Source organism: Sus scrofa, chromosome 3, assembly GCF_000003025.6.
Source record: "Sus scrofa isolate TJ Tabasco breed Duroc chromosome 3, Sscrofa11.1, whole genome shotgun sequence".
Classification (NCBI taxonomy): domain Eukaryota; kingdom Metazoa; phylum Chordata; class Mammalia; order Artiodactyla; family Suidae; genus Sus; species Sus scrofa.
Window position 1 is genome coordinate 11,582,682 of NC_010445.4, and position 26,295 is coordinate 11,608,976.

General features: G+C 56.7%; 1 protein-coding gene across 4 annotated transcripts in view; it reads left to right on the forward strand.

Annotated features, from left to right (window-relative positions):
• The window catches only part of GTF2IRD1 (GTF2I repeat domain containing 1), a 116,613-nt gene that overhangs the window by 44,499 nt on the left and 45,819 nt on the right, over positions 1–26,295 (forward strand). For all 4 annotated transcript variants that reach the window (XM_021086345.1, XM_021086348.1, XM_021086347.1 and 1 more), the window contains 11 exons: positions 115–204; positions 2,004–2,087; positions 6,993–7,176; positions 12,208–12,233; positions 13,470–13,578; positions 14,292–14,329; positions 14,798–14,878; positions 15,471–15,560; positions 20,071–20,118; positions 21,032–21,097; positions 22,163–22,346. In XM_021086345.1, coding sequence (XP_020942004.1) covers positions 115–204; positions 2,004–2,087; positions 6,993–7,176; positions 12,208–12,233; positions 13,470–13,578; positions 14,292–14,329; positions 14,798–14,878; positions 15,471–15,560; positions 20,071–20,118; positions 21,032–21,097; positions 22,163–22,346 — 1,000 coding nt within the window. The remainder of the gene's footprint in view (positions 1–114; positions 205–2,003; positions 2,088–6,992; positions 7,177–12,207; positions 12,234–13,469; positions 13,579–14,291; positions 14,330–14,797; positions 14,879–15,470; positions 15,561–20,070; positions 20,119–21,031; positions 21,098–22,162; positions 22,347–26,295) is intronic.

Below are 26,295 nucleotides of genomic sequence, written 5' to 3' on the forward strand. Positions count from 1 at the left end.
GCGGCTGAGACTGTTCCCCCAGAGCCTGTTATCTGGTCTGTGCACTCAGGCCCCATCTGGGGGACCCCTCTTGGGGCCCACCTTGAACCTGTACCTTTCTGCTCCCTTGTCCAGGACAGAAGCCCCCCGGGCCTGGCGGTCCTCTCATCCAGAACGTCCACGCCTCTAAGCGCATCCTCTTCTCCATCGTCCACGATAAGTCAGGTAGGACGGTGCCTGTGCAGCACCCTGACCAGAGTGGGGATCCAGGACTGGGGTGGTGCTTGCTGACGTCCACGTTGCCCCCAGGGCTTTGGGAGAGAAAGAAGGAACAGCTCTGCACCAGAGACTTGTGAGGGAAACCAGAGCGTCACAGCTACACACTGCTGCGTAGCAAATTGCCCCCACACGTCGCTTGACGTGACGCATAGGGATACCTTGCAGTTTCTGTGGCTCAGGAATTTGGGAGCAGCTTAGCCGGGTGGTTCTGGCCCAGCATCTCTCGTGAGGTTGGAATCAAGGTGTCGGCTGGGTGCACTTCCCGTTGTGGCCCAGCAGAAATGGGTCCTGCTAGCATCCATGAGGATGTGGGTTCGATCCCCGGCCTCGCTCAGTGATTGGGGATCTGGCATTGCCATGAGCTGTGACGTAGGTTATAGACGCAGCTCAGATCCTGCATTGCTGTGGCTGTGGTGTAGGCTAGTAGTTGTAGCTCTCATTCAACCCCTAGCCTGGGAACCTCCATATGCTGCAAGTGCAGCCCTAAAAAGCAAAAAAAAAAAAAAAAAAAAATTCCACCTCATGAGGGCTTGAGTGTCAAAAAAATATGTGGATAGATTTTAAAAGTAGTTCCCTGGTGGTACAGTGGGTTAAGGATCTGGTGTTATCACTGCAGCAGCCTAAGTCACTGCCACGGCTTGAGTTCAATCCCTGGCCCAGGAACTTCTGTGTGTCATGGGCGTGGCCAAAAAAAAAAAAAAAAAAGGTACCTTGCAGAGTACAGAGAACAGGAAGATTTGGGTATATTTCACTTATACCCAAAGGCGAAGTAAGACTTTACAGCATTTTTTGCCTTGTGGAGGTCTCAAGCTCGCCTTCAATGAGAAGTTCTTTAAGAAACCTAGATGCCTGGGCCAGCTCCTGTCGTGCGTGGCTCAGCCGTAACAAACCTGACTAGTATCCGTGAGGACACGGGTTCGATCTCTGGCCTCGCTCAGTGGGTTAAGGATCCAGCGTTGCTGGGACTGTGGTGTCGGTCACAGACACAGCTCAAACCTGGTGTTGCTGTGGCTATGGTGTAGGCTGGCAGTGGCAGCTCCCATTTGACCCCCTAGCCTGGGAACTTCCATGTGTCACAAGTGTGGCCCTAAAAAGACAAAAAGAAAGAAAATTAGATTCCTGGGATCAGAATAGAGACCTCACCGTGCTAAAGAAGGTGCATCGCTGCCAGGGAGGGGACCTGGATGTCCAGGCGGAGCAGCACTGTGGGAGGCCATGCTGGGCAAGGGATACAGGCCGAGAAAGGCTCTCACCCCTGTCCTACCTGGGTGATCGCAGGCAAGTTACTCAGCCTCTCTGAGCCTCAGTTTTCCCATCAGCAAAATGGGAATAGCATCTCTGTTTACACGTTGTCCTGAGGGATTAACTAGGCTCTTTATTCTATTATATAAAGTCTTTAGCACAGATGAACACTTGCTAAAGATGCTATTATTATCATTTTAATGAACCCAACGATTGCTCTAGTTATTATTATTAGATGGAGGCAGAGACTGGTTTTATGGGAGAGGCCACCAAGACTGAGGGTTCAAGGGACGCCGATGGGAGCCAAAGCCGGGTGAGACCCCAGGTGCACGAGACACGAGGCTTTGGTTTTCAAGGTCAAGGCTCAGGAGAGGCCCAGGGTGGTCCAGCTGAGCCCACACAAAATCCGCTGCTCGCGGGGGTGGCCAGAGAGGCAAGAGGCAGCCAGGCCGTGGAGTCCCTGCGCCGACGGCCCCTCACTGGTGCCTCCCGTGTTTTGATAGAGAAGTGGGACGCCTTCATAAAAGAAACCGAGGACATCAACACGCTCCGGGAGTGCGTGCAGATCCTGTTTAACAGCAGATATGGTGAGTGGGCGGCACGGGCCGCGGCGTGGCCCCAGCAGCGCGCTGAGCATCTCATTATGTGGCAATCACTCGTGTTCCCCAACACGACAGCGGGAGCCATATGCTGGCACCCGCGCGCCATCAACACGAATGTCATCTCCTGTCTGGTTGGGGGTGGTTGTGTCAATATTTCCCTTGCAGATTCTCTGGGGGGGGGGCGGGACTGATGGCAGCGCCCCAGGCCTTGAGTCACCTGTCGGCAGGCAGGCTGGTCGGGGGGCAGGCTCCCCGTCTAGAGGACCATCCCGCGGGCCCAGAAAACAGCTGTCGGCCTCGCCTGCCTGCACGTTCCTTACCTTTGCTCGCACCGTGCCCCCGCCCCGCTTGCCCTTTGCATATTTTGCAGACACACGCCCACCTGTCCTTGAAGACTTAACCCAGGCCCTTAAAGCCCCGATGTCTTTCTGTTCCGTGCCACACACTCGATGTGTCTTGTCTATATCTGCCCCCATGAGGACTAGGACTGCTCTGGCCCCTCTGTGTCACCAGCACCCAGGACTGAGCCGAGCTCGGGGCAGGTGTCCGCTCACCACACTCCGGGCCACAGATGCTCTGGGGCAGGGGTGTGTCCCCCGTGGGGCAGAGCTTCAGCCAGGTGAAAAGAGCGGCCGCTGCTTGGCTGCAGAGCAGGGGCACACCGGCCTGGGAGCCCTTCCCACCCTGGGTCCTGGGAACCCGCGCGGCCTCCTACACCTGCAGTGTGGCCTGGGCCAGGGTGGGTGACTTTCAGTTCCTGGGGAGATGCCGCAGGTACCCGAGACCACTCAGCATGTGGGTGTGGCGTCATGGAACACCACCTGAATTGTGCAGCCCCTCTGGGGGGAGCCGCTGGGCAGGATGGGACCACAGGAGGGGCTGGGGGAGAGCACTGCCCTGGGAGTCCACGGCCACTTGCCGGATGCCCGGGAGTTGGCAGTCTCCCTCCCTGACCCTGGCCTTTTACCGTGACCAGGTCAGACCTGTCGGGCTTGCCTTCTTCTCTCCCGGCCTCTACTTCCCTCTCTCTCTCATCTCTTTTTTCTCATCCTTTTCCTTCCTCCCTCCCTTCCTGCTTAGCTTTAAAAACAAAACCAAAAAAACTGGAGTTCCCGCTGTGATGCAATAGGATTGGTGGCGTTTTGGGAGCACTGGGATGCAGGTTCCATACCCAGCCTGGCACAGTGGGTTCAGGATCCAGTGTGGCTGCAGCTGCGGCTTCAGCTGCTCCTGTGGCTCGGATCTGATCCCTGGCACAGGAACTCCATATACTGCGGGGCAGCCAAAAAAAAAAATGAAAAAACGAAACGAAACAAAAAAACCCTCTTTCTCTACTCACAACACTTCTGACACCAGACGTGCGAATTTTCCTTGCCAAGCCACCCTCCTTCTCTGTTCCCACCCGCTGGGGGTCCTATAATTCGATTCAACTCTGACACTAACTGCCCAGAGTTAACACAAGACCCCGCTGGTTAAAGGCTCAGTCCCCTAAGACTGCCCCCGCTTCAGAAGCCGGTCCCATGTGGTGGGACCCCAGGGAACCCACCCTTCTGTCCGACTTGGCTACACGCCCATGGTTCCCACACCCCCCTCCTGGGGTTCGGCCCTTTGCTGCAGCGGCTCCCGGAACTCGGGGAAACGCATTGCGTCTTTTGCCCCGTTTATCATCGAGGATACAGATGCACGGCCAGACGAAGAGGTACCTAGGGCGAGGTCTGGGAGGGTCTCGAGCACAGGCGCTTCTGTTCCCGTGGCCTTTGGGACGGACCACCTTCCTGGCACATGATCTTCCTCCCAGAAGCTCTCTGAACCCCTTCTTTTAGAGTTTTGGCAGAGGTTCCCTGAAGTCGGCGTGACCGATGTAACCACTGGCCGGTAACAATTAGCTCAGGCTCCAGCCCCTCTCACTCCCACAGGGCGAGGGGAAGCTCCAGGCTTCTAATCACGGGTTTGGTTCCTCTGGCAACCAGCACCCATCCCGAAGCCTACCTAGGGGCCCACCTTTGCCCTCAGAGCTACCTCACTGGCATAAGCTCAGGTGGGTTGAAAGGGGCTCGTTAGGAATCACAAAAGACCCCCTCTCACCCTGTCACTCAGGCAGTGACCAGGTTTTAGGAGTTGAAGACTCTGTCACAGTCCCACTTGCTTCCCCCCCCCCCCTTTTTTTTGGTTCTCACACATTTACCAGTTTGCTTACTTCTCAGCCATGTGTGCCAGGCAATCAGGCGAACTCTCGTCTCAAGGTGCTTCTGCAGGTGCCTGAAGAGGTGCCTGCATCAGTGCGCCGTACACGGTGGTACATTCTAGTGTGTTGAGCGTGCAGGGGTGGGGGCCCTTGGGAAGGAGGGCAGCTCAGAGGCGAGGTCTCAACGGCTTGGAGAGTCAGGGGTGGCTTCGTGGAGGAGGTGTTGTTTGACCCACCCTACGGCTGGGGAAGCCTGCGCACACGCGTGGGTTTGGCGGAGGGCCTTCCTGGCTGGGGTGGGGCTGAGCCAGGCTGGCAGCACCTTCTCTCCTCCCCAGGGGGCTGGGAGCTGGATGGGGAGTAGGGCGAGGGGAGCAGGGGAGGACCGGCTCTGTCCGTGCGGGGCGGCTTCTGCCAGAGCAGACTGGCAGCTGCTGGTTTTCCAGCCTCTTGTACATGGTGGGTGTTTCTGGGATTCTGGGTCTTTCCCGGAGATCAGCACTGGGGCTCATCCCCACGGCCAAGTCCAAGGAGCTTTGGGCTTGGAGTGGCGGAGATTCTGCCTTCCTCAGGCCAGAGCTTCCTCTGAGCTGTCCCTTCAGCTGCCCTGGGGAGAAGCTTCCCTCTCCCGCCACGTGCTGGGGGTCCTGGGGGTGGGCGGGGACCTTGTTCGGCAGCCTGAGGCATGCTGCAGACCCTGGCCAAGCAGATCCTGCTCCTAGTTCTGCCGTTTCAGCCACCAGATCTGGGTGAAATGGGCCAGCGATGGAGCTGGGAGTGCAGAGAGAGAGAAAAAGAAATGGGGGGACCCCAGCCTTCAGGAAGCCTCAGCGTCTCTGTCACCTGGAAAGAGGTTGAGATGACACGGAGGTCCCAGGATCGTGCATGACGGCTTCGTCCTCCCCTTCCCCGTGGGCAGTGCCCAGAGGCCGGGTGGGCCGGGGCCTCTGTGCCCTGGATCTTCTTGCCACTGAAAAGACAGGCCAGCAAGTCAGGTGTAGCCGCAGGGAGATGGAGTTGTGTAGACGCGCAGAACCCAAGCACCCGTCACTCAAGGGCTGGGGCTGGGGCTGGCTGGTGACGCCGGCAGTGGAGGGAAGAAATGCTTTGACAGCTGTTGCGATTTCGAGGGTTTAATTAGACAGCGAGCTAAGTGTGGCTGCACAGTGGGATCTGGCTGCCAGCGCCGCCAACGCAGACCAGGGCCGCAGCAACAGAGAAACAGCCTTGGCGGCGCCCCAGGGAGAGGTCCATCCGGCGACTCTGCCCCGCCCTGGTCCAGGCGCGGCTGCAGGGGATTCCAGCTCTGGGCTGGCACTTGTCTGGACACAGACAAAGCCTGGTGTGGCCCGAGGTCAAGGCCAGGATGGGGAGGGGCCTGAGGAGCAGCCGGGAGGTGCAGGACCCTTGGGAGAGGCTGGAGTGACCAGGCAAGAGTGATGTGTACACTCGGCCCCCGGCCCAGCTCATCTCCCAAGGCTTGGGGAGAACGGGGCCTCATGAAAGTACCAGCAAGCACACAGTAGGTGCTCAGAAGTATGTAGTGAGAAGTTCCCACTGTGGCACAGTGGGTTAAGAATACGACTAGTGTCTGTGAGGATGCGGGTTCGATCCCTGTCCTCGCTCAGTGGGTTAAGGATCCGGTGTTGCCGTGAGCTGTGGTGTAGGTTGCAGACCAGCTCGGATCCTGCATTGCTGTAGTTGTGGTGTAGGCCCTTAGGTGCAGCTCTGATTCGACCCCCAGCCTGGGAACTTCCATATGCTGCAGGCGCAGCCCTAAAAAGACAAAAAAGAAGGACTTGGTGAGTGACTGAATGAAAAGGCGGAGCCGGGGTGTGAGGGAATGACTGAGATGGCACAGCACCAAACCTAATGGTTTGGAAGAAAAAAGCAGATAACCACTTCCTGAGCCCGGATTCTGTCTACACTGCTGTTGGCAAAGCTGTCAGCTTTCAGTGGTGTCTCACTTACGTCACTGAGTGTGCAGAGTGCCAGGCCCCTCCCTGGAGGAAAGGGCACACCGGCACGGACTAGAGGCAACACGCCAAGAGCCCACCTTGAGCCGGGAAGCTTCCCTCCGCCGCTCGCCCACTCCCCAGTGTGCAGGGAGTGGCTCCTCTGTGTCCTGCCCTGTTTAGGTTCCAGACAGTGAACCGATGCACAGATGAATGTATTTGTGATGTCAGGTTGTAATAAATGGGGAATGGAACGTAAAGCAGATCCGGAGCAAGAAGAGGTTGAAGGGGCTGCTATGGGCTCCCGAGGTGACATTTGAGAGGACGTTTGAATAGAGAGGGAGGGGGGAAGGGTATGGGATCTGGGAGAAGAGGGTCTCAGTGGATGAAAGAGCAGGTGCAAAGGCCCTGGGGTTGGGTGTGTGCCTGGGATGTTGGGGAAGCAACAAGGAGTCCAGAGAGAGGGAGCGAGCGGGGGCGCAAGAGGACGGAGATAAGGTCAGAGGTGAGGGGGTCGCAGTCACATAGAGCCTTGTAGGACTTTGGCCATCTCGGAGTGAGATGAGAGCCCACAGGCATGTTTTTAAAGAGAGAAGTGATGCTTCTGGCGTTTGGGGAGGATCCCTCTGGCTTCCGTGTGGCCAGGGTGGTGCCTGGGAGGCGGGAGGCAGTGATGAGCAGGCCCTGGGGCCCTGCATGTCCCGCGGCCTCCATCCCGCGTTCAGTTCAGCCTTGCCGTTGCCCTTCCAGCGGAAGCCCTGGGCCTGGACCACATGGTCCCCGTCCCCTACAGGAAGATCGCCTGCGACCCGGAGGCCGTGGAGATCGTGGGCATCCCGGACAAGATCCCCTTCAAGCGCCCCTGCACCTACGGGGTCCCCAAGCTGAAGCGGATCCTGGAGGAGCGGCACAGCATCCACTTCGTCATTAAGAGGTGCAGGGGCCTGGGCTTAGGCTGCTGGGCTGTCGGGGCTGGACCTGAGCTTGGGGTGTCAGGGTGGGCTGTCAGGGCTGGACCTGGGCTTGAGGTGCCAGGCTGTCGGGGCTGGGCCTAGGCTTGGGGTGCCAGGTGTTGGGGTGGGGTTCAGGGTGTTGGGGCCGGACCTGGGCTTGAGGTGCAAGGGTGCTGGGGCTGGGCCTGGGGCAACACCAGGCATGAGGCAGGGCCCCGGGGAGGCCACAGTGGGACAGGGGTGGAGCGAAGGGGTTCTGTAACCTGACAGCTGTGTGGCCTCCTCCTTTTGGCCTCTTCTGAAGATTGAATAGAGAAATGGAGGCACAGTGCCTGGCCTGAGCAAGCGGGTGCTCTCTAAGTTCTTAGCCAGGGATGCTTTCCTGCCCCTGAAGATGACCTAAGGCTGTTCGCACTTAGCTGCCTGAGCTCAGGTGGGGCTGGGCTGGCCTCTCCTCCTCTGCACCTCCCACGGGGCTCCCTGCCTGCTGGGAGTTTGTCCACCTTCCCTGTCCTCCAGGTGGCCAGTCTCCCTGTGCAGCAGTGTGTGGGCGGGTGGGAGAAGGCCAGCACGATGGGCTCCAGAACTGCAGCAGCCTGCACACACTGTATCCCCCGCTCTCCCCGCCATGCCTGCTGACACCCACCCCCCAGTCCCCTGTCTCCCAACTCCGGCGGGAAACTTGCCACCAAGCGAGCATCAGTGTCTCCAGGCAAAGCCCAACTTCCTGGGATGCTTCCTCCTAAGCGGTTAGAGATGGAGGCTGGCCAGAGGCCATTCCTCCAGCATCCTGACCGCTGCAGACCCTTCCCAGGTCTCTGTCCGGGTGCTCTGGGGGCGGGGGGGCTCCCAGCATGGGCAGGGACTCACGTGCCTGCTTGCTTTTTTGTTGCCCCTAGACCATAAGCCAGGCCTTTGTGGCTCTTTGCTGAACCCCCAGTGCCCCTCGCCGTCCCCGGGATGTGGCAGAGGCCAGCTGTATCTGTGCAGGGGGTGGATGGACGGATGAAAGTGCTTGTGCAGATCTGCACTCGTGCCGTCCAGTTTCTTAGAGCTCAGGAAACAAACAGGGTAACGGGAGAGGGACGTGCTGGGGGCCTGTTGAGGGGAGTCCGGGGGCCTCTGTGAGAAGGTCCTGCTGGCTGGGCCAGAGCCGGGAGGTTGAGAAGGTCCACCTGCACCGAGCTGGGCAGAGTCTGGTGAAGGGCTGTCCTTAGTGAGCAGCCCAGATGCCTGAGGGGGAAAGGGGTGGCGATTGACTCAGAGCGAGGAGTGATTCCAGAGCCTTGGAGGGGCCTCTGCAGGAGCCGGGGTTTGCTGGGCCCTCTGGCTGCCAGGGGTGGGGGCAGCAGAGTCTAGGAAGCAGAGGTGAAAGACTGGTGCGGAAGCCACTGCGGCCGTGGTGCGCGGAGGGAGAAGAGTGGCTGGATTGGGGGTAGAATCTGGGCTGCGATGGGGTGGGCCGGCAGGTGGAATGTGGAGGGGAGTGGGGAGGCCAGGGTCCCCTGTGTTTCTGAGTGAGTTCACCTTGGAGACGCTTAGGAGATGGAATTTTCAGAGGCCGAGCTAAGATGTCAGAAGCTCGGGAGGGAGGTCGGGGTTGGAGATAAAAATCTGAGCGTTGGCATCTTGGGCCAGGAAGGGATCACAAAGCAGGTGGGAAAAAGCGGCAAGAAGAGAAGGGGGTCCAGGTGGCCCCTGGGATCCCCATGTTAGAGGCTGGGGCGTGGATGAGCAGGGGCCATCGGCGGAGGAGGCTGGGAGTGGCCGGGAGGTGGGTGGGCCAGGGAGGGGACTCAGAGTCAGCTCTGATGCGGGGACTCCTGCTCAGAACCCTTCACCTCCCCGGCTCTCCGTGTACCCCCAGTGCAGCAGCTCCCAGCGTACCACGCAGGCGCTCTGGCAGCCGCTGTGATGGCCTTGGGGCCGCTCCCCTGTCCCTCCTGGTTCTCCTGCCTCTGAGCCCGAAGCCCTTGCCTCTGCCTGCAGCTCCTCCCCCTCCTCCCTCCCACCTGTCTTGGCCGTGCCTTTCAAGGAGGCCGACTTGTCTATCCAGGTGCCCTCCCCTCTCCTCACTCGGAAAGACTCTCCCCCTCCACAGCAGGTGGTTCCGTGACTTTCAGTGCCCCTCAGCAGCCCTCCATCACGCTGGTCACTTACAGCAGAGGGACCACCTCCAAGCCGTCCCTTGTGCCCTCACGATGCCTATGGGGAGGGGGGTGTCCCCCGGGCTGAATCATTCTGGAGGTGAATTGAAATCAGTCTCCCCTCTGTCTGGCAGTGCCTCCTGTTGTCTCGCTGAAATCTCTCTGGCTTCTGCCTCAGTCCTTTTCCTTCAGTTGACTTCTTGGTAGCGAGGCAGGGGCTAGGGGAGCAGAAGGCAGGAGGGCCTTCCCGGTGTCCTCTTACCTACCTGACCCTGGTATTTGAGTCCACGCTGTGACTGACTTTCATCTCCCTTGGTCCAAACTGTAGCTCACTTAATTCCTCACCAGTATTTGCTGAGCGCCTCCCGCAGGCCCAGCCCTGCCCTGGGCTCTACAGAGGACTTCAAGGCATCGTCGCCCCCTGCCCCCAGCAGCTACCGCCAGTCATGGGGGATGGTGACTTCCGTGTTGAGTTCAGGGAGCATGACAACAGCATGTTTCCAGGTGTAGACAGAGTGGCCTCTGAGCAGCAAGCCTATGGGACTTCCTGGAGGAGGAAGCTTGGCATCGGGCAGACTGGGCTTGAAGTCATGAGCTGTGTGCTTCTCTTCTAAGCCTCATGTTTCCTTATTTGTTAAAATAGGGACAATGAGGAGTTCCCTGGTGGCCTAGTGCTTAAAGATCTGGCATTGTCACAGCTGTGGCACAGGTTCAGTCCTTGGCATGAGAACTTCTGTGTGCTGTGGGTGCAGCCAAAAAATAAAAACCGGGACAGTGATGCCCCCGTCTCAGGTTTTTCTCAACAGAAATGAAGTAGACAGAACACACCTGGCACGTGATAGATGCTCAGTAAACAGCAGTTCTTTTCCTTGACCTCACCCCCCACGTATAAGCGGTAGCACTGACAGCCTGGGTCTGAATCCTACCACTTCCCAGCTGTGTGTCCTTGGGCAAGTGCCTTACCTGTTCTGTGCCTCACTTTCTTCATCTATAAAATCGGGCCCGTTATCCACCTGTCACAGTGGTGGTTGGAGACTGAATGGCTGTGAGCAAGGTGCTTCAAACACAGGCTGCTCCGTTCTGAGCCCAGCACATTTCCCTGTGTTACATGTCCCCGCCTCACCAGTGAGACATTTGAGGTGCTCTCAGCAGAGATGGTCCCAGCAGAAGCGAGTCCAGAGAAAAGCGGGCTGGGGGAGCAGCCAAGGGGTGGAGTTTCTGCCTCGGCCCAGGTGTCTGTGGGGTCGGGGAGATCCGAGTTCCTTCCTGCCCAAAGGAGAAGCCCCTCAACAAGGCCTGGGGGTCTTATTATTAGCAGAAGAGGGCTCCCTGACCCCTGGGACCCCGCTCACGCTGAGCTCTGGCCCCCAAATCCCTGGTTCCCCCCAGGACACGCCCCCGAGTGAGGGCTGTATTCACACCTGAGGGCTGGATGTGTCAGTTCTACCTAAGGCAGGACTTAAGGGCAAAAAGGACCTGAGGGGGACCCCGGCACTTGGGAGCATGCACGGCGACCCTTGATCAGCGCCCGTCAGGCAGGCTTTCCGGGCCAGGCAGCCTGTGAGGGCATCTGTCACTGAGCTGGAGCCACACAGACCTTCTCCCCCACCCGCAGCCCCCCTAGGGGATGGCGCAGGCCCCTCCCCCGTGCTCCTTGATAAGTAAACATAACCTGCCATCAATGCTGGCAGGCACCCGTCGCTGTCTGAGTCCAAAGACAAGGGGGCGACCGAAAGCAGAGCCTGGAGTCACCGGGCAGCAAGACCCCAAGCATGGCATCCTGTTCTCATCCTGAGAGGCACCCACTCCGCCTGCCCCCCGCTCCGTCTGGATCCCCCAAGGCCAAGAGGCAGCCAGAGGGAATAACTCTGGGAAAAAGGGGCTCCGACAAACAGGACTTCACTTGTCCCATGTCACCTCTGCAGCCTGACTTTAGCGACCAGAGCCTGTCCCTTCATCCAGCTACTTCATCTGGCTCTCTGCAGGCTCCCCAGACCAGCGGCCTGAGGCTCCCCGACACATGGGGGGGGCCATCCGGTGGGGGCTGGGAGTAGAGCAGAAAGAACAGCAGCCCTGGAGGTAGGCGGCCAGGTAACCCCAGCTCCCTCACCGACCTTTACCCCATCCTCGATTTCCTGGAATAAGAATTCCAGGTGTCTTATCAGGATGACTCAGGAGTCCCCAGGTGGCCCTGGGCCCCCAGCCGTCCCCCCTCCCATCCATCCTGTGTGATGACGGAGTGTCGCGCATGGTGCCGTGCATGCCGTGGGCTCCCCCCTTGCCCACGGGGAGACGACGGGCCTGAGCACAGCACCAAAGGCCGGTTCCCGCCCCCTGAGCGCCTCCAGCCCTCCCCTGTGCCTTTACCTAGGCAACCTCTTAACCATCCCACCTGAGCCCGCCACCCCCGACTCCCTGAGACACCCCTGAGGAGTCCCACATGTCGCCCTGCAAGGCTACAATCTGGGACAGGCCTGGCTTGTGCCACTGACAGAGAGCTTCTTGGAAGCAGGGCCCATCCCTGCCCCTGTCGCTGAGACACAGATGATGGTGGGTCAAAGGCTGTGGAGTCCTGGTGAGTTGTCCACCAGCTGTGGCCAAGGAGAGCTCAAGGCTGCAGGAGGCCCCCCCACCCCCGGACCCCCAGGGGCTGGCCGATGTGTCCCCTGGCTGAGGAGAAGTGGCTCGGGATCGCTGGCTATTTGGGGTATCTGGCTTTTCTGGACCACCCTCTCCTGCCCTCCGTGTGGCCAGCCCGGTGCCCAGCTCTGCAGCAGTAGCCGTGCATGTGAGACTCAAGTGACCGTCACTGAGGGGACCTGGGTGCCAGCTCCCCTCTCATGCCCGTCTCTCCTCTCTCCCCAGGATGTTTGATGAGCGAATTTTCACAGGTACGTGTGGGTACCTTCTAGGCCCTTCTGAAGCTGCTGAATGGATGCCCCAAGAGTGCTTGAGCTGCTGTCACACCGGACCCCGGGGCAGGGAGGGCCCCTGGGTGTGGCTTCTGCGTCCTGGGTGGACACAGGGCCCCCAGCTCCCAGGCGCAGAGAGACTGTCCAGACATCCGCTGCAGACACGGGATGCCCTGGTCGGGGAGGAATAAAGTTACTGTTTCCTAACTACTAGCATGTCAGGGTGCTCTCCTAAGCTGCTGGCATATTTCATTCTAATTTAATTTAGTTTTCAGCAGCCCTGTAAAGTGGCTTCTGTTCTTTGCCCTGAAGTCTAGCTAGCGAGCCCTGGGGCCTGGCTGCAAACCCGTGTGTGGCCCCAGAGCCCGGGCAGTGACCAGTAGGCAACCAACCTCTCAGGTAGAAGAGGGGGGCTCTGCCAGGTGCAGCAAAGGGAGCATCTGGGTCCCACCCTGGCTTTGTTTTTTTTTTTTTTTTTTTTTTTTTTCTTTTTCTTTTTGCCTTTTCTAGGGTCGCTCCTGCGGCATATGGAGGTTCCCAGGCTAGGGGTCGAATCAGAGCTGTAGCCGCTGGCCTACCCCACAGCCCCAGCAACATGGGATCCGAGCCGCGTCTGCAACCTATACCACAGCTCAGGGCAATGCCGGATCCTTTAACCCACTGAGCAAGGGTAGGGACCAAACCCGCAACCTCATGGTTCCTAGTTGGACTCGTTAACCACTGCACCACAACAGGAACTCCCCACCCCGGCTTTGTGACCTTGGGCAAGGTCATATGGGCCTCAGTTTCCACATCTGTGAAGTGGGGGTGATAAGAGCACCATCCTCTGGTTCCTGGGGCAACTCAGCGAAAGAATGGTTGGTTCCGTGGCTCAGCCCTGGGGGAAGCTCTGCCCCCTCCCCTTCCAGCCTCAGGAGCGTGTGTGAGTCAGGAAGGCCGTTCTGGCTTTTCCCTCCTCCCACCCGGTCCGCTCAGATCCCTGGCGTCCTCTGGCGCAAGGGCCCTTGTTCCTCATCCCTGGAGGCTTCCCTCCCTAGGAGCCCTTCCTGGCTTGGCTGGACACGGAGGCCACGGGAAGGAGGGGCAGAGGCCAGACCACACCGGAGGGGCGCCCCCAGGAGCTTCCCACAGAGGCCCCTGCCGGTGCCCCGAGGGCGGAGGAGGCCGCAGGCCCTGTGCCCTGACCCCCCTGCCCTCCTCAACTCCCTCCCCCAGGGAACAAGTTTACCAAAGACCCCACGAAGCTGGAGCCAGCCAGCCCGCCAGAGGACACCTCTGCAGAGGCCTCCCGTCCTGCCGTCCCAGACCCGGCGGGGACCGCTCGGTGAGGCCGCGCCCCAGCTGCAGCCCAGCTGGGCCGAGGTGGCGTTACCTGCGGGGAGGAGCCCGGCCTGGGGCTGGCCAGGGGCCCCCTCCTCCAGGCACCCCCGTGCCTCAGCACTCAGCGGGCCGGGGGCTCAGGGGACCAGAGCCTCTGCAGGATTCTCCCACCTGGAGGGGTCTTGTCACTTGTCGGGATCTAGCCACACGTTACCTGGTCTCAGACCCGCCCTCGGCTCATGGCCTGGTCACTGGCGCACCCCCAGCCCCACCCCCGCCAAGGCTCCGGGCTCTTGGGGACCAGGGATGGGCCCTTAACCTCGGGGCTCCTGACCCAGCCCGGTCTCTCCGGACAGGGTTCTGTGAATGAATTGAACCTCATCGCAGGCCCCGCCCAGCCTCCTTCCCAGCCTTCCTACCCTTTCCGGGCTGGTGGTCCCCTCAGCTCCCACCGCCCCCCCCAACTAGCACTGGTCAAACCCCCGCTGTCCTAAGCTGTGGGGCTCCTAGACGGGCCAGGCCCAGGCCTCAGGAGCGCCCAGCTGGTGGGGAGGGTGGGTATCCAGAAGTTCACCCCAGGATAGGGGCAGCCAGGAGACCTGTCGTGGGGGGTGTGGCACTGGGAACAGTGTGTGGGGGGCGGGATGGACCCCTGATGGCTTGAGGTGGGTGGAGCTGGGGCTGATGCAACGTCCTGTCCTGGCTTCCTCCCCACAGGTCAGACAAAAGCGGTCTCTCGGAGGACTGCGGGCCAGGTGAGGAGCAGGGCCCCGCTGTGTGTGTGTGTGTGTGTGCGTGTGCGCGCGCGTGCAGTGGGAGGGCGTCCCCCAGCCCCGCTCAGCAGCCCTGGGGAGGAGGCAGGCTCCGACCACGAGCCTGGGGTACTAAGGAATCCCTCTGCCCACCCCGGCCCCCTGCCCCCCAGGCCACGCTGGGAGTTGCTGAGCAGACCAGGGAGGGGCAGATGGGATGTGGGGGGTTCTGAGGGGGCCTTGGGAGACCTGGTTTCTGGTATCACCACCTCTTCATGTGTCCTTGGCAAGGTGGGTCTCACCTGCCAGGTCTGTACATTGTGGTCCATCTATAGCCCAGGCACCAGGGCTGATGTGACGTTTCCTGGCACTACTAACAAGTCACAGACAGGAGAATGTTCTGGAATGACTTGCCCTGCCCTGCCAGGCTCACACCCACACCTGACCGGATCCCTCGTTTCCCCCTCGCAGGAACCTCCGGGGAGCTGAGTGGGCTGAGACCCATCAAAATTGAGCCAGAGGACCTGGATATCATTCAGGTCACTGTGCCAGGTAAGGGCTGACTCTGCTGCCCCCCACCTGACCAGGCAGAGATGGAGCAGCTCCCCAGGCAGGGCAGAGCCCCTGGACCTGCCACACCCCCATGTCCCCGCCCCTGCCCTGGGCTGTCCTGCTCTGTCTCTGGGGCGCCGTTTCTCTGGTCTGATCGTGAAAGGGTGCAGCACTGCGTGCGCTCTCTGCAGCTGGGTCTGCCCTCTGTGCTGGGGTCCCGTCCCAGCTCCCACCTTCCTGAAGGTGCCCCCAGCCTTCCCCTTTCTGGCCCGAGGCCCCCGGGATCTGGGAGGCAGAGGGGGGAGAATAAAAGGTCTGCAGAGTAAGAGGATCTGAGCTGGACTCCGACCTGGAACCCTCTGAGCCTCAGTTTCCACATCTGTGGAGAGGCTTGTGTTCTTGGCCTCTAGAGGCGCAGTATGTGGTAGCCAAGAGCCCCAGGCCCCTCTGGTCCCCACTGGCCTCCAGCACAGCTGTCCTTTCTGAGTCCTGGGTGCAGCTTCCCTGTCTGACTCTCTGGGTCCCTGGGCTGGGACCCCAGTGGGGTGGGACGGACAGAAGATGCTGTCGTCATTCGGAGTTTTGCCTCCAGACCCTTCCCCAACCTCCGAGGAAATGACAGACTCCATGCCTGGACATCTGCCCTCAGAAGATTCTGGATACGGGATGGAGATGCTGACTGGTAAGAAATGGGCCAGGAAGCCCCCAGACTTTTCTTGGCATTGAGTGCCCCCCCCTGCCCCCTGCCCTCCTTAACCCAGGCTGAGTTCCTTTCTGAAAATGCAAAACGGGCCTTAAGTTATATGAAGTCTGGTTACTGTGACTTTCCCAGAAGCTCCCATTTGGATAAACTTGTTCATTTATTCAACAACTATTTATTGAGCACCTGCTAGGTACCAGGTCCGGTGCATGGTACTGGGAACAGAGCAGTGAACCCAGTAGACTGAAGTCCCCTTGTGGACTCCCATCCCAGTGCAGGGAGGCACATAGTAAGCCAGCCAATTAAAAAAAAAAAAAAATAGGAAGTCAGATGGTGGTAAGTGCTGTGGGAGACACAGAAGCAGGAGGGGAAGAGTCAGGGACAGGAGCGGGTGGTTATTACAGGATTTGAGTGGTCAGAGAGGACCTCACTGAGAAAGTGACATTGGAGCAAAGACCTGAGGGCCATGCGGGCGGAAGCCATGTGGCCATCAGGACAGAACTTCCCAGGCAGAGGGAGCAGCATGTGCAAAGGCCCTGAGGTGGGCTGTGCTCAGTATGTCCAAGGAAGAGCAGGGAGGCAGGGTGGCTAGAGTGGAGTGAGGTGGGGGACAGGAGGTGGCGGCGTGGGCTATGCAGGGTTGCATACATGCCAGGAAGGATTGGGGACGTGACTCTGAGGAGACAGAAACTAGTGGGGGGCGCTGGTGCGAATGGGGGACGTTTTAACAGTATTCTGACCTTGAGGCTGAGAAGAGACTGCGGAAGGCTGGGGACAAAGTCAGAAACAGACTCTAGTAATAATTTAATCAAGTGGAGTGGTTGTGCAGGCGGATAGCAGCAGGGATGGGGTGGGGTTCTGTGTGTTTCGTTTTTTAAACTTTACGTTGGAAATGTTCAAAACCACACAGAGTTGAAAAGGATAGTTGAATGCATCTCACATGCCCAGCCCTTTTGCATCCATTTTCAACAGATGTTGTTATAGGTAAAAAATAAGCGGACAGAGTTCCCATCGTGGCGCAGCGGTTAACGAATCCGACTAGGAACCATGAAGTTGCGGGTTTGATCCCTGGCCTTGCTCAGTGGGTTAAGGATCCGGCGTTGCCATGAGCTATGGTGTAGGCTGGCAGCTACAGCTCCGATTTGACCCCTAGCCTGGGAACCTCCATATGCCACGGGGGCAGCCCTAGAAAAGGCAAAACGACCAAAAAAAAAAGAAAGAAAGAAAGAAAAGAAAGAAGGGGAGGTCCTGCTGTGGCCCAGTGGGTTAGTGATCCAGCTGGTCTCTGTGGAAGATGGCGGTTTGATCCCTAGCCCGGCACAGTGGGTTAAGGATCCAGCATCGCTGAAACTGTGGCGCAGGTCTCCACTCTGGCTTGGATTTGATCGCTGGTGTGGGAGCTTATCATAGGCCACAGGTGCAGCCAGAAAAGAAAAAAAGAAAGAAAAGAAATAAGTATCATTATACGTAGGTAATACTTTTAAAAAGTGAATCATTTTCTGAATTCCCGTCATGGCTCAGCAGAAACGAACCCGACTAGCATCCATGAGGACGAGGGTTCGATCCCTGGCCTCGCTCAGTGGGTTAAGGATCTGGCATTGCCATGAGCTGCAGTGTGGGTGGCAGATGCAGCTTGGATCTGGTGTTGCTGTGGCTGTGGGGTAGGCCAGCAGCTGCAGCTCTGATTGGACCCCTAGCCTGGAAACTTCCATATGCTGTGGGCGTGGCCCTAAAAACAACAACAACAAAGAAGTGAATCATTTTAAAGACAAATAGTGTGTAAATGATAATATAGAAGTTCTGCAGATATGGATATTAGTACGTAAATGATTTGGGTTTGGAAAATGCTGTAACCAGGGATGCCGGGCCGGGGCGGGAAGAAGGCTGGCGTTTGTTTCTCTCGGGTGTGCTGCCTAGTGTGGGCTTGATTAGGAGGGGAGGGGTGGGTATTGCTTACGGAGACTGTGCAAAAGCATGGTTTTTTAAAGAACGGTGCAAAGCAATCTCAAAATGTCATGTTCAGTGTGAAAAGCAAGTGCAGATGGATATGGACAATATAGCATTTCTCTAAATTTGGAAACATAAAAACAGTATTGCTAATGTTTTATCCCAAAAATTGGGTGCAAAAAAAAAAAATCGTGTGCGAATATGACAAAATGCTAACATTTATTCAGTTTCCAGCTAGTGGGTCCATGCATGTTTATTCTAATAGTGTGAATGTTTGACTGCACTTTTAAAAACTTCCCCTCCCCAAAAAATGAGCACGTGACTGGAAAGATAAAGAAGCAGGTTTCCTACAGGCCCGGATGGATGATGCCATGTTAATTGGTGACAGAAGAAAGGCAGAACGTCTCTGCTTCTCGTCTGCTTCTCTCTTCTCTGTCGGGAGGATGGTCTGGAAACAGAAGAGAGTGAGGAGGACCCGGGGGTCCAGGTCTATGAGGCCAGATGAAAAGGGTCTGCAGAGCTGCTGGGCATGCGCGTAACCTGCAGCTTCCCGTGGGTCTCATCCCAGGAGTTCCCATCGTGGCACAGTGGAAATGAATCCAACTAGGAACCATGAGGTTGTGGGTTTGATCCCTGGCCTCACTCAGTGGGTTAAGGATCCCGAGTTGCCGTGAGCTGTGGTGTAGGTCGCAGACGAGGCTTGGATCTGGCATTGCTGTGGCTGTGGCGTAGGCCGGCAGCTGTAGCTCCAATACAACCCCTAGCTCCATATGCTGTGGGTGTGGCCCTTAAAAAAAAAAAAAAAAAACATGAGTCTAATCCGGGACAGATAACACCTAAGATCCACCATCCAGGGAGCTCCCTGGTAGCACAGTGGATTAAGGATGTGGCATTGTCATTGCTGTGACACAGGTTCAATTCCTGGCCTGGGAGCTTCCATATGCCATGGGTACAGCCAAAAAGAAAGGAAAAAAAAAAAAAAAGATCCACCATCCTTAGGAGGTGGGAAGTCAGTGGATGGAGAAGGAGCTGACAACAGAAGATAGACTTGGAGAAGAGGGTTTGCCCAAATTGCAAACGGTGGCCGGCGTGTTAGTCCCAGGCACAGTTCTGGAGCGGATTTCCACATGGACAACTGTGAGCCATCAGAAGGGGTCATCCGTAGGAATGAGAGGACTCGGATGACGTCAGGATCTCAGGCCGAGGAGTTCCCGTCATGGCTCAGCAGAAACGAACCTGACTAGCATCCATGAGGACGCAGGTTCGATTCCTGGCCTCGTAGGTTCAATCCCTCGCCTTGCTCAGTGGGTTAAGGATCTCGCATTGCCATGAGCTGTGGTACAGGTCAGAGATGCAACTTGGATCTGGCATTGCTGTGGCTGTGGTTGTAGGCTAGCAGCTGCAGTTCCAGTTCAACCCCTAGCCTGGGATCCTCCATATGGAAAAAAAAGAGAGAGAGAGACAGCAAACAAACACGTGCAGCCACAGGGAAACGGGGACTTAACAAAGCAATGTCTCTTGCACCTTTTGACTGGACAGAACTTTTGCTGAGCACCTGGCAACTAGGCATGCATGGTGCTGGTAGGAATGCAGACAGGCCAATGGCTTTTTAGAGAAATTGGTCTGTTTGAAGAACTGCAAAAATGAGCAACCCACCACCACCACCACCACCCCGGCCCGGACATCCAGGAACCCAGTCGAAGGAAACTGTCTGAAATGTGGATGACGTTTCCTGCCCAGAGATGTTCGTGGCAGCGTTAACAAGGACCAGGAAGAACTGGAACCGGTCCTTCTGTCATGGAACCGTCAACAGTACCCTCCTGGTGGACTCTTACGCAGCCGCTAAAAATAAGCAACAAGGAAGAGCGTTGAAGACACAAAACTGATTGTTTACGACGAGTTGTTTACGACCATGTTAACAACGTAATCGCTGGTTTGAGGGAAGAAAAATATCCAAAAATTAGCTATGTCAGGTTAAGAGATTGATTTTCTTTTCATTCTCTACATCAGTGCTGGTGAACGTTTATTTTATTTTTAATTCATTAATTAATTTTACGGCCACACCTGCTGCATATGAAAGTTCCCAGGCTAGGGGAGCTTTGAGGTTTTTTGCATTGGAGCTGCAACCGCCGGCCCATACCACAGCCACAGCAACACGGCGGGATCCAAGCCACATCTGTGACCTACACTACAGCTTGCAGCAGCACCGGTCCTTAACCCACTGAGCAAGGCCAGGGATCAAACCTGCATTTTCATGGAGACTATGTTGGGTCCTTAGCCCACTGAGCTACAGTGGGAACTCCTTTTTTTTTTTTTTTTTAAATACATTTTTTTTGGCCATGCTCTTGGCATGTGGAAGTTCTTGGGCCAGGGATCAAACCTCTGCCACAGCAGTGACAACACTGGGTCCTTAACCTACTGCACTAGAGTAGGTTCCTACGCTCCTGAGTCTGGGCCTGCCGTTCCCCACCTGTCTGGCCCGACTTTGGGGTGCACAGTGCAGGAGGTGATGAACGTGGCTGCCTGGCATCCTTTTCTCTTTCAGATAAAGGCCCCAGCGAGGACCCGCGGCCTGAGGAGAGGCCTGTGGAGGGTGAGGCGCTGCTCCCCATTCACCCTCATGTCTCCTCCCCTCCCCCATCCCAAGGCTCCCATTTGTCTCTCCCCAGCACCCACTTTGGGGGTGGCAGTCCTGTGGGCTGCCTGAGTTGGGAGAAGGTCTATAAACCCGTCTTCTAGATCTAGGGGGTACATGGTCAGGGCCCGAGCAGTTCTTTCTGGCAGAGGAAATTGCAGGGCTTTCTTACTTTGTTTTCACATACGCCCTGCTTTCCAGAAAGGTTCTGAGGCTGAAATCTGAGCCTAGTCTTCCTGAGCAAGTCATCATCAGGCCTGAAAGCACAAAATGGGCTTTGTGTCCGACAGACGTGTTCAGTCTTAGGAACACTGCTCAGTCCCGCCCCGCAGAGCATGGGAGTAGGACAGGCAGGGAGACCAAGGTGAGGTGGGTCTGTTTCCACCCCTGGAATGGAATGAGTGGCGTCAAAGGAGAGAAATGTCACTTTCCCAGTCCCAAACCCAGCTTGGCAGAGGATACAGGGGTGGGAGGGTGGGAATCTATGACCTCTTAGCAAATATCCACTGCCACTTGGTGGCAGCGTACTCAGTTGGGAGGCTTGGTACTCATGCACTGGATAAGTCACTGCTGGGCTAGAGTGACTTTCATATCGAAAGGCCCATGGTCATTCTTAGATCGCGAAACCTGCCACTCAGGCCTGGTGATGCCCTAGACCCGCTTTCACAAGCAGGTATTTGAGCCCAGGAATTGTGGCCCTGTGTGCGGGCGTGCCACTTCGGAGGAAAAAGGTTACCTGCCACCACCACCCTTCCCCATCCCGAGGTGCCTTCTCGGGTCCTTCTCGGTGAAAAGCAGAACTGGGATCTGAGTGAGAAGCTGGGTCCCCACGCCCCCAGGGAAGCTCAGCAAGCTGCCCTTTGCCTTCCAGACAGTCACGGTGACGTCATCCGGCCTCTGCGGAAGCAGGTGGAGCTGCTTTTCAACACACGCTACGGTGAGCGAGGAGCCGGGCAGGGTCTGGCCGGCCCGACCTCCCTCCAGCTGCCGTTCTTCCAAGGGACTTTAGGCCTGACTGGCGCCCCCATCCCAGCAGCTCCCTGAACAGCGATGGGGGAGGGAGGGGCCAGAAGGGCTGGGACCCACTGGGTAGGGGCTGGGGCATTGCAGGGACGGCTGCCCAGCCACCTTCTGGGCTCCAGGCACCCTGCCCGGGGAGCCAGGCACTGCCAGAGAAGCCCGCCTTCTGAAATGCAGCACCCCGCCGCCTCGGTCAGCATGCTCACACGTGCCGTCTGCCTCAGCCCCAGCTGGGAGAGGCCACTCTGTCTGCTGTACCTGCCCCTCAGTCCCCACCACCCTCACTCAGGGTCCTCTGGAGGACACCTTCGAGGTCTTTCCCACTAGAAAGACCAGGGATGAGGCCGGGAGGCCGGGCAGAAGCTGCTCTTGGTTCCGCCCCCGTGGCTGGCCGGGCACTGGGGGGGGGGCTTCCCACCAGTTCTCCCGTTTTACAGATGAGGGAAAACGAGGCCTGGGGAAGTGCCGTAGCTGGTCCAAGGCCCCACAGCTAGTGAGTGGCAGTGCCTGGCCTGGGACTCAGATCTGTGCCCAAGGCATGGTATTGGGCCCTGCAGAGGATTTAGGGTTATTTATGGTGGCACAGGGGACCTCTGGCGGGCCTTTCTGGCAGCATGGGAACAAGTGGACTTGGCTGCAGTCAGTGCCAGGCCCCACCAGCCGTCAGTGGTTTTTTTCCTACAAAACCACGGACTTTGTTGGACCGTAGACTGAGCCTAGGTTTGGGGGTCCCGCTGACTCAGGCTCACATCTCCCAGCTCTGGGACTTGAGACAGGTCACATCCTCTCTGGATTCCGGGTCTCGAGCCCGCAGACGGGGGCTAACAGTACTTACCTCTCTGGACGGTCGGGAGGGTTCAACCAAGAGCCGGGTTTCACAAGGGCTCTGGCACCTGCGGCCCCCCATGCAGACATGGGAGGTGGGAGTTGAGGCTCATGGCCCCGTAGGTCGGGTGGCCCTACAGCAGCCGTGTCTCTGCAGCCAAGGCCATTGGCATCTCGGAGCCTGTCAAGGTGCCCTACTCCAAGTTCCTGATGTACCCAGAGGAGCTGTTTGTGGTGGGGCTGCCTGAAGGCATCTCCCTCCGCAGGCCCAACTGCTTCGGGATCGCCAAGCTCCGCAAGATCCTGGAGGCCAGCAACAGCATCCAGTTTGTCATCAAGAGGTAAGGCCAGGCCGGGTCCCCGGCAGCCCTGCCAGGCTTGCCTGGCACCCAGCAGCAGCGCCAAGTAGCCATCTCCCTGTTCAGACTGGGGAACGGGAGGGCATTAGGTGAGGTTTGGCTTCCACTGGGCAGGTACGAGGTTGCCCAGGTCCAGCCCAGGCCCAAAGGACCGGAAGCAACCAGACGGATGCCCTCTCAGTCTCAAGAGACCTGATCCCAGTTTGCCCAGGTGTAAAATGGGAATATGCCCACGGGCTTGATCTCCTGGGGAGTTCTGAGCATCCTCTGGTCAGGTGTGTTTGTATCCTGGGCCATGGGACATCCAGGCTGGGGACAATACCCTCTGACCTCAGGATTAAAAAATCAGGCTTTGGCGTTTCAGGTCTCTTCTGTTTCCGACGGCATCTGCTTTTGGTTTGCAAGAACCCAGGGCGCTCCAGCATATCCAGCCTGTGTGCCCAGCTCAGATAGAAAGGCCTTTTGGAGGGAATGGAGGCAGCTACTGTATTTTTAAAAGATGACGGAGGACCTCGGGTGACCTGTTTTTTGTTTTTTGCATCTGTGTGTTACTGTAAATTTAGGCTTAGTTTGGTTAAAAGTGACAAGAAAGAGGAGACTCTTAAGGGTTTGTTCTCCCCAGGGGAGTAACTGGCCCCTAAATTGGGAGCCTCGCAGTGTTCTTCATGCCTAGAGGGGTTCCCGTTGTGGCTCAGCAGGTTAAGAACCTGACTAGTGTCAGTGATGCGGGTTCGATCTCTGTCCTTCATTCAGTGGGTTAAGGATTGGGTGTTGCTGCAAACTGTGGTGCAGGTCAGAGATGTGGCGTGGATCCCGTGTGGTCTTGCTGTGGGGTAGGGCAGCAGCTGCAGCTCAAATTCGACCCCTAGCCTGGGAACGTCCATATGCTGCAGGTGCGAATGTAAAAAGAAAACAAAAACAAATACGCCTAGAGTGGCGGGGCAGGGTCGCTCATGAGGCCTGGTTTGCATCAAGAGAAGCAGAAAGGGTGGTGCTCCAGGAGATGCCAGCAGTGGATACGTGGTTCCTCCCTCCCACAAATACATCTTGAGTGCCCGCCTTGTGCCAGGAGTGATGCAGCAGCGAGCGCCACTGAGTCCTGCCCTTCAGTTGGCTGATCGCACCGAATAAAATCACAAGGCAGAATCAGGTAGAGATAAATGCTCTAGTGCATTTATCTCTCAAATCACTAGATGGGGAGGGGGAGGGAGTCGGGTGGACTAGGACTCTGGGGTTACCAGATGCAAACTATTGCCTTTGGAGTGGATAAGCAATGAGATCCTGCTGTACAGCACAGGGAACTGTATCCAGTCACTTATGATGGAACATGATGGAGGCTAATGTGGGAAAAAGAAGGTGTATATGTATGTGAGACTGGGTCACGTTGCTGTACGGTGGAAATTGACAAGAACACTGTAAACCAACTATAATGGAAAAAATTAAAATTAAAAAAAAATAAGTGAATAAATAAAATGATGAGGTTAAAGGGGCAAAGAGGGGCAGGAGGAACCTGTCTATGGAGGAGACATTGAAGTAGAGACCTAATGAAGCAAGCCTTGTGGATATCTGGTGGATGAGCATTGAAGCAGAGGGAACAGCAGGTGCAAAGGCCCTGAGGCAGGGACATGCCTTTGTGTGACTGGTGCAGAGTGCGTGAGGGGCGGGTGTGAATGCTGAGGACCAGGAGAGAGCAGGAGCTGGAGCATACAGGGTCCTGGGCCAGCTTGAAGAGTTTTGATTTTATTTCAAATTTCATGAGAACTCACTGGAAGATTTTGAAGAGGGTGGGCAGGGGCAGAAACAGGGACCAGCGAGGAAGCTGTACCTGGCCCAGGGGGACACAGTGGCCTCTTGGACTTGGTAAGGGGGAGTGGAATGGTGAAAAGTTGTCAGTTGCAGACAGTATTTTTTGTTGTTGTTGTTGTCTTTTTGCTATTTCTTGGGCCGCTCCCGCGGCATATGGAGGTTCCCAGGCTAGGGGTCTAATCGGAGCTGTAGCCACAGGCCTACGCCAGAGCCACAGCGCCACAGCAATGCGGGATCCGAGCCACATCTGCAACCTACACCACAGCTCACGGCAACGCTGGATCATTAACCCACTGAGCAAGGGCAGGGACCGAACCCTCAACCTCATGGTTCCTAGTCGGATTCGTTAACCACTGCGCCACGACGGGAACTCCTACAGACAGTATTTTGATAATGGAGCTGGTAGCTGATACATGGCATGTGGGGTGTGAGAGAAAGAGGGGCCTGAATGACTCAAGGTTGGGGGCTCCGTAGATGGCATGGCAGCGGTGTCATCTTTTGAGATGCAGGTGATGTGCACAGAGGCCAAGGTCAAGAGCTAGGTCTGATGTGTGTTATGTTCGAGGTATGTGGGGGCCTTCCAGGGAGGGATGGCAGGTGGGTTACAGGACTCAGACCAAGGGGAGAGGTCAAGGTGGGGACAGAACTCCGGGAGCTGTCACTTTTCAGGAGGGGCGTAACACACGAGGGCTGCTTGCCCGTCCATCCCCTCAAGCCGAGGCCTGGAGGCACTGGGGTAGCTCACAGTCTCCTGGGGCGGAGGGCAGCTCCTCCTGTTACTCTGTGACCTTGAGCAGGTTGCTGAGGGTGTTCCGTGGGGCTCACTGTGCTGTTTATGCGGTGACCATGGAGATCAAGGCTTAGTAAAGGACCTGGCACATCATAGCTGTTCGATCAAGATGGGTTGGGGTTTTTTAGTGTTGAGTTTGTTGAAGTTTGATTTCCATTCAATAAAACTCACCCTTTTGAAATGTACTGCTCTTTAGTTTTTTTGGCATGTGAAAGTTCCCAGGCCAGGGATCAAGCCTGAGTCACAACAGCAAGCGGAGCCACTACAGTGACAGTGCTAGGTCCTTACCCCACTGTGCCACAAGGGAGCTCCCCGCAGCTCTTCGATTTTTGGCAAACTCATACAGTCACATCACCATGAAGATGCGAAACAGTTCCATCACCCCCAAAGCTTGCTGTGTCTCCCTTTTTGACCACACAAGCCCCAGGCAACTGCTGATCAATATTCTGTCCTTTTACCTTTTCCAGAATGTTGTATAAATGGCATCATAATTGTATTTTATTGGGTCTGGCTTCTTTCACTCAGCTTTTGAGATTCATCCTTTTGGTTGCCTGTATCAGGAGTTCATTTCTTTTTTTAAAAAAAAAAATCAATTTTAGGAGTTCCCTAATAGCCTAGTGTTGTCACTGCTGTGGCCTAGGTGATTTTGAGAGAGATTGGGAGTTCCCATCATGGCTCACTGGAAATGAATCTGACTAATGTCCATGAGGACACAGGTTCAATCCCTGGCCTTGCTCAGTAGGTTAAGGATCCGTTGTTGCTGTGAGCTGTGGTGTAGGTCACAGACAGGGTTCGAATCTCGAATTGCTGTGGCTGTGGTGTAGGCCGGTGGCTACAGCTCCAATTCAGCCCCCTAGCCTGGGAACTTCCATGTGCTGCAAGTGCAGCCCTAAAAAGACCAAAAAATAAAATAAAATTTAAAAAGTAAAAATTAAAAGTAACCAAAAGTACTCTTGGGAATACTAGTGAAAAGTTGTCAGTTTTCATAAATCTTAAAGAAGGATACATTTTTGGGGTGATGTCAGCGTTCTGGAATTAACCGTTGCTGCATAAACAACTTTGTGGCTCTACTGAAAACCATCACTAGGTACCCCTTAAAGGAATGCATTTCAGAGTTCCCTTGTGGTGCAACGGGTTAAGGCTCAGTGTTGTCAGTGCTGTGGCATGGGTCCTTTCTGTGGCCCAGGAACGTCCCCATGCCACAGGTGCAGCCACAAAAAGGGGGAGGGTGAATTTTGGGGCATGTGAATGACATCTCAGTAAATCGCAAGTGTGTTTGTGTGTGTGTTACGCGTGTATGTGTGTTTGTATGTGTCTGTGTATTAGTTTGCCAGG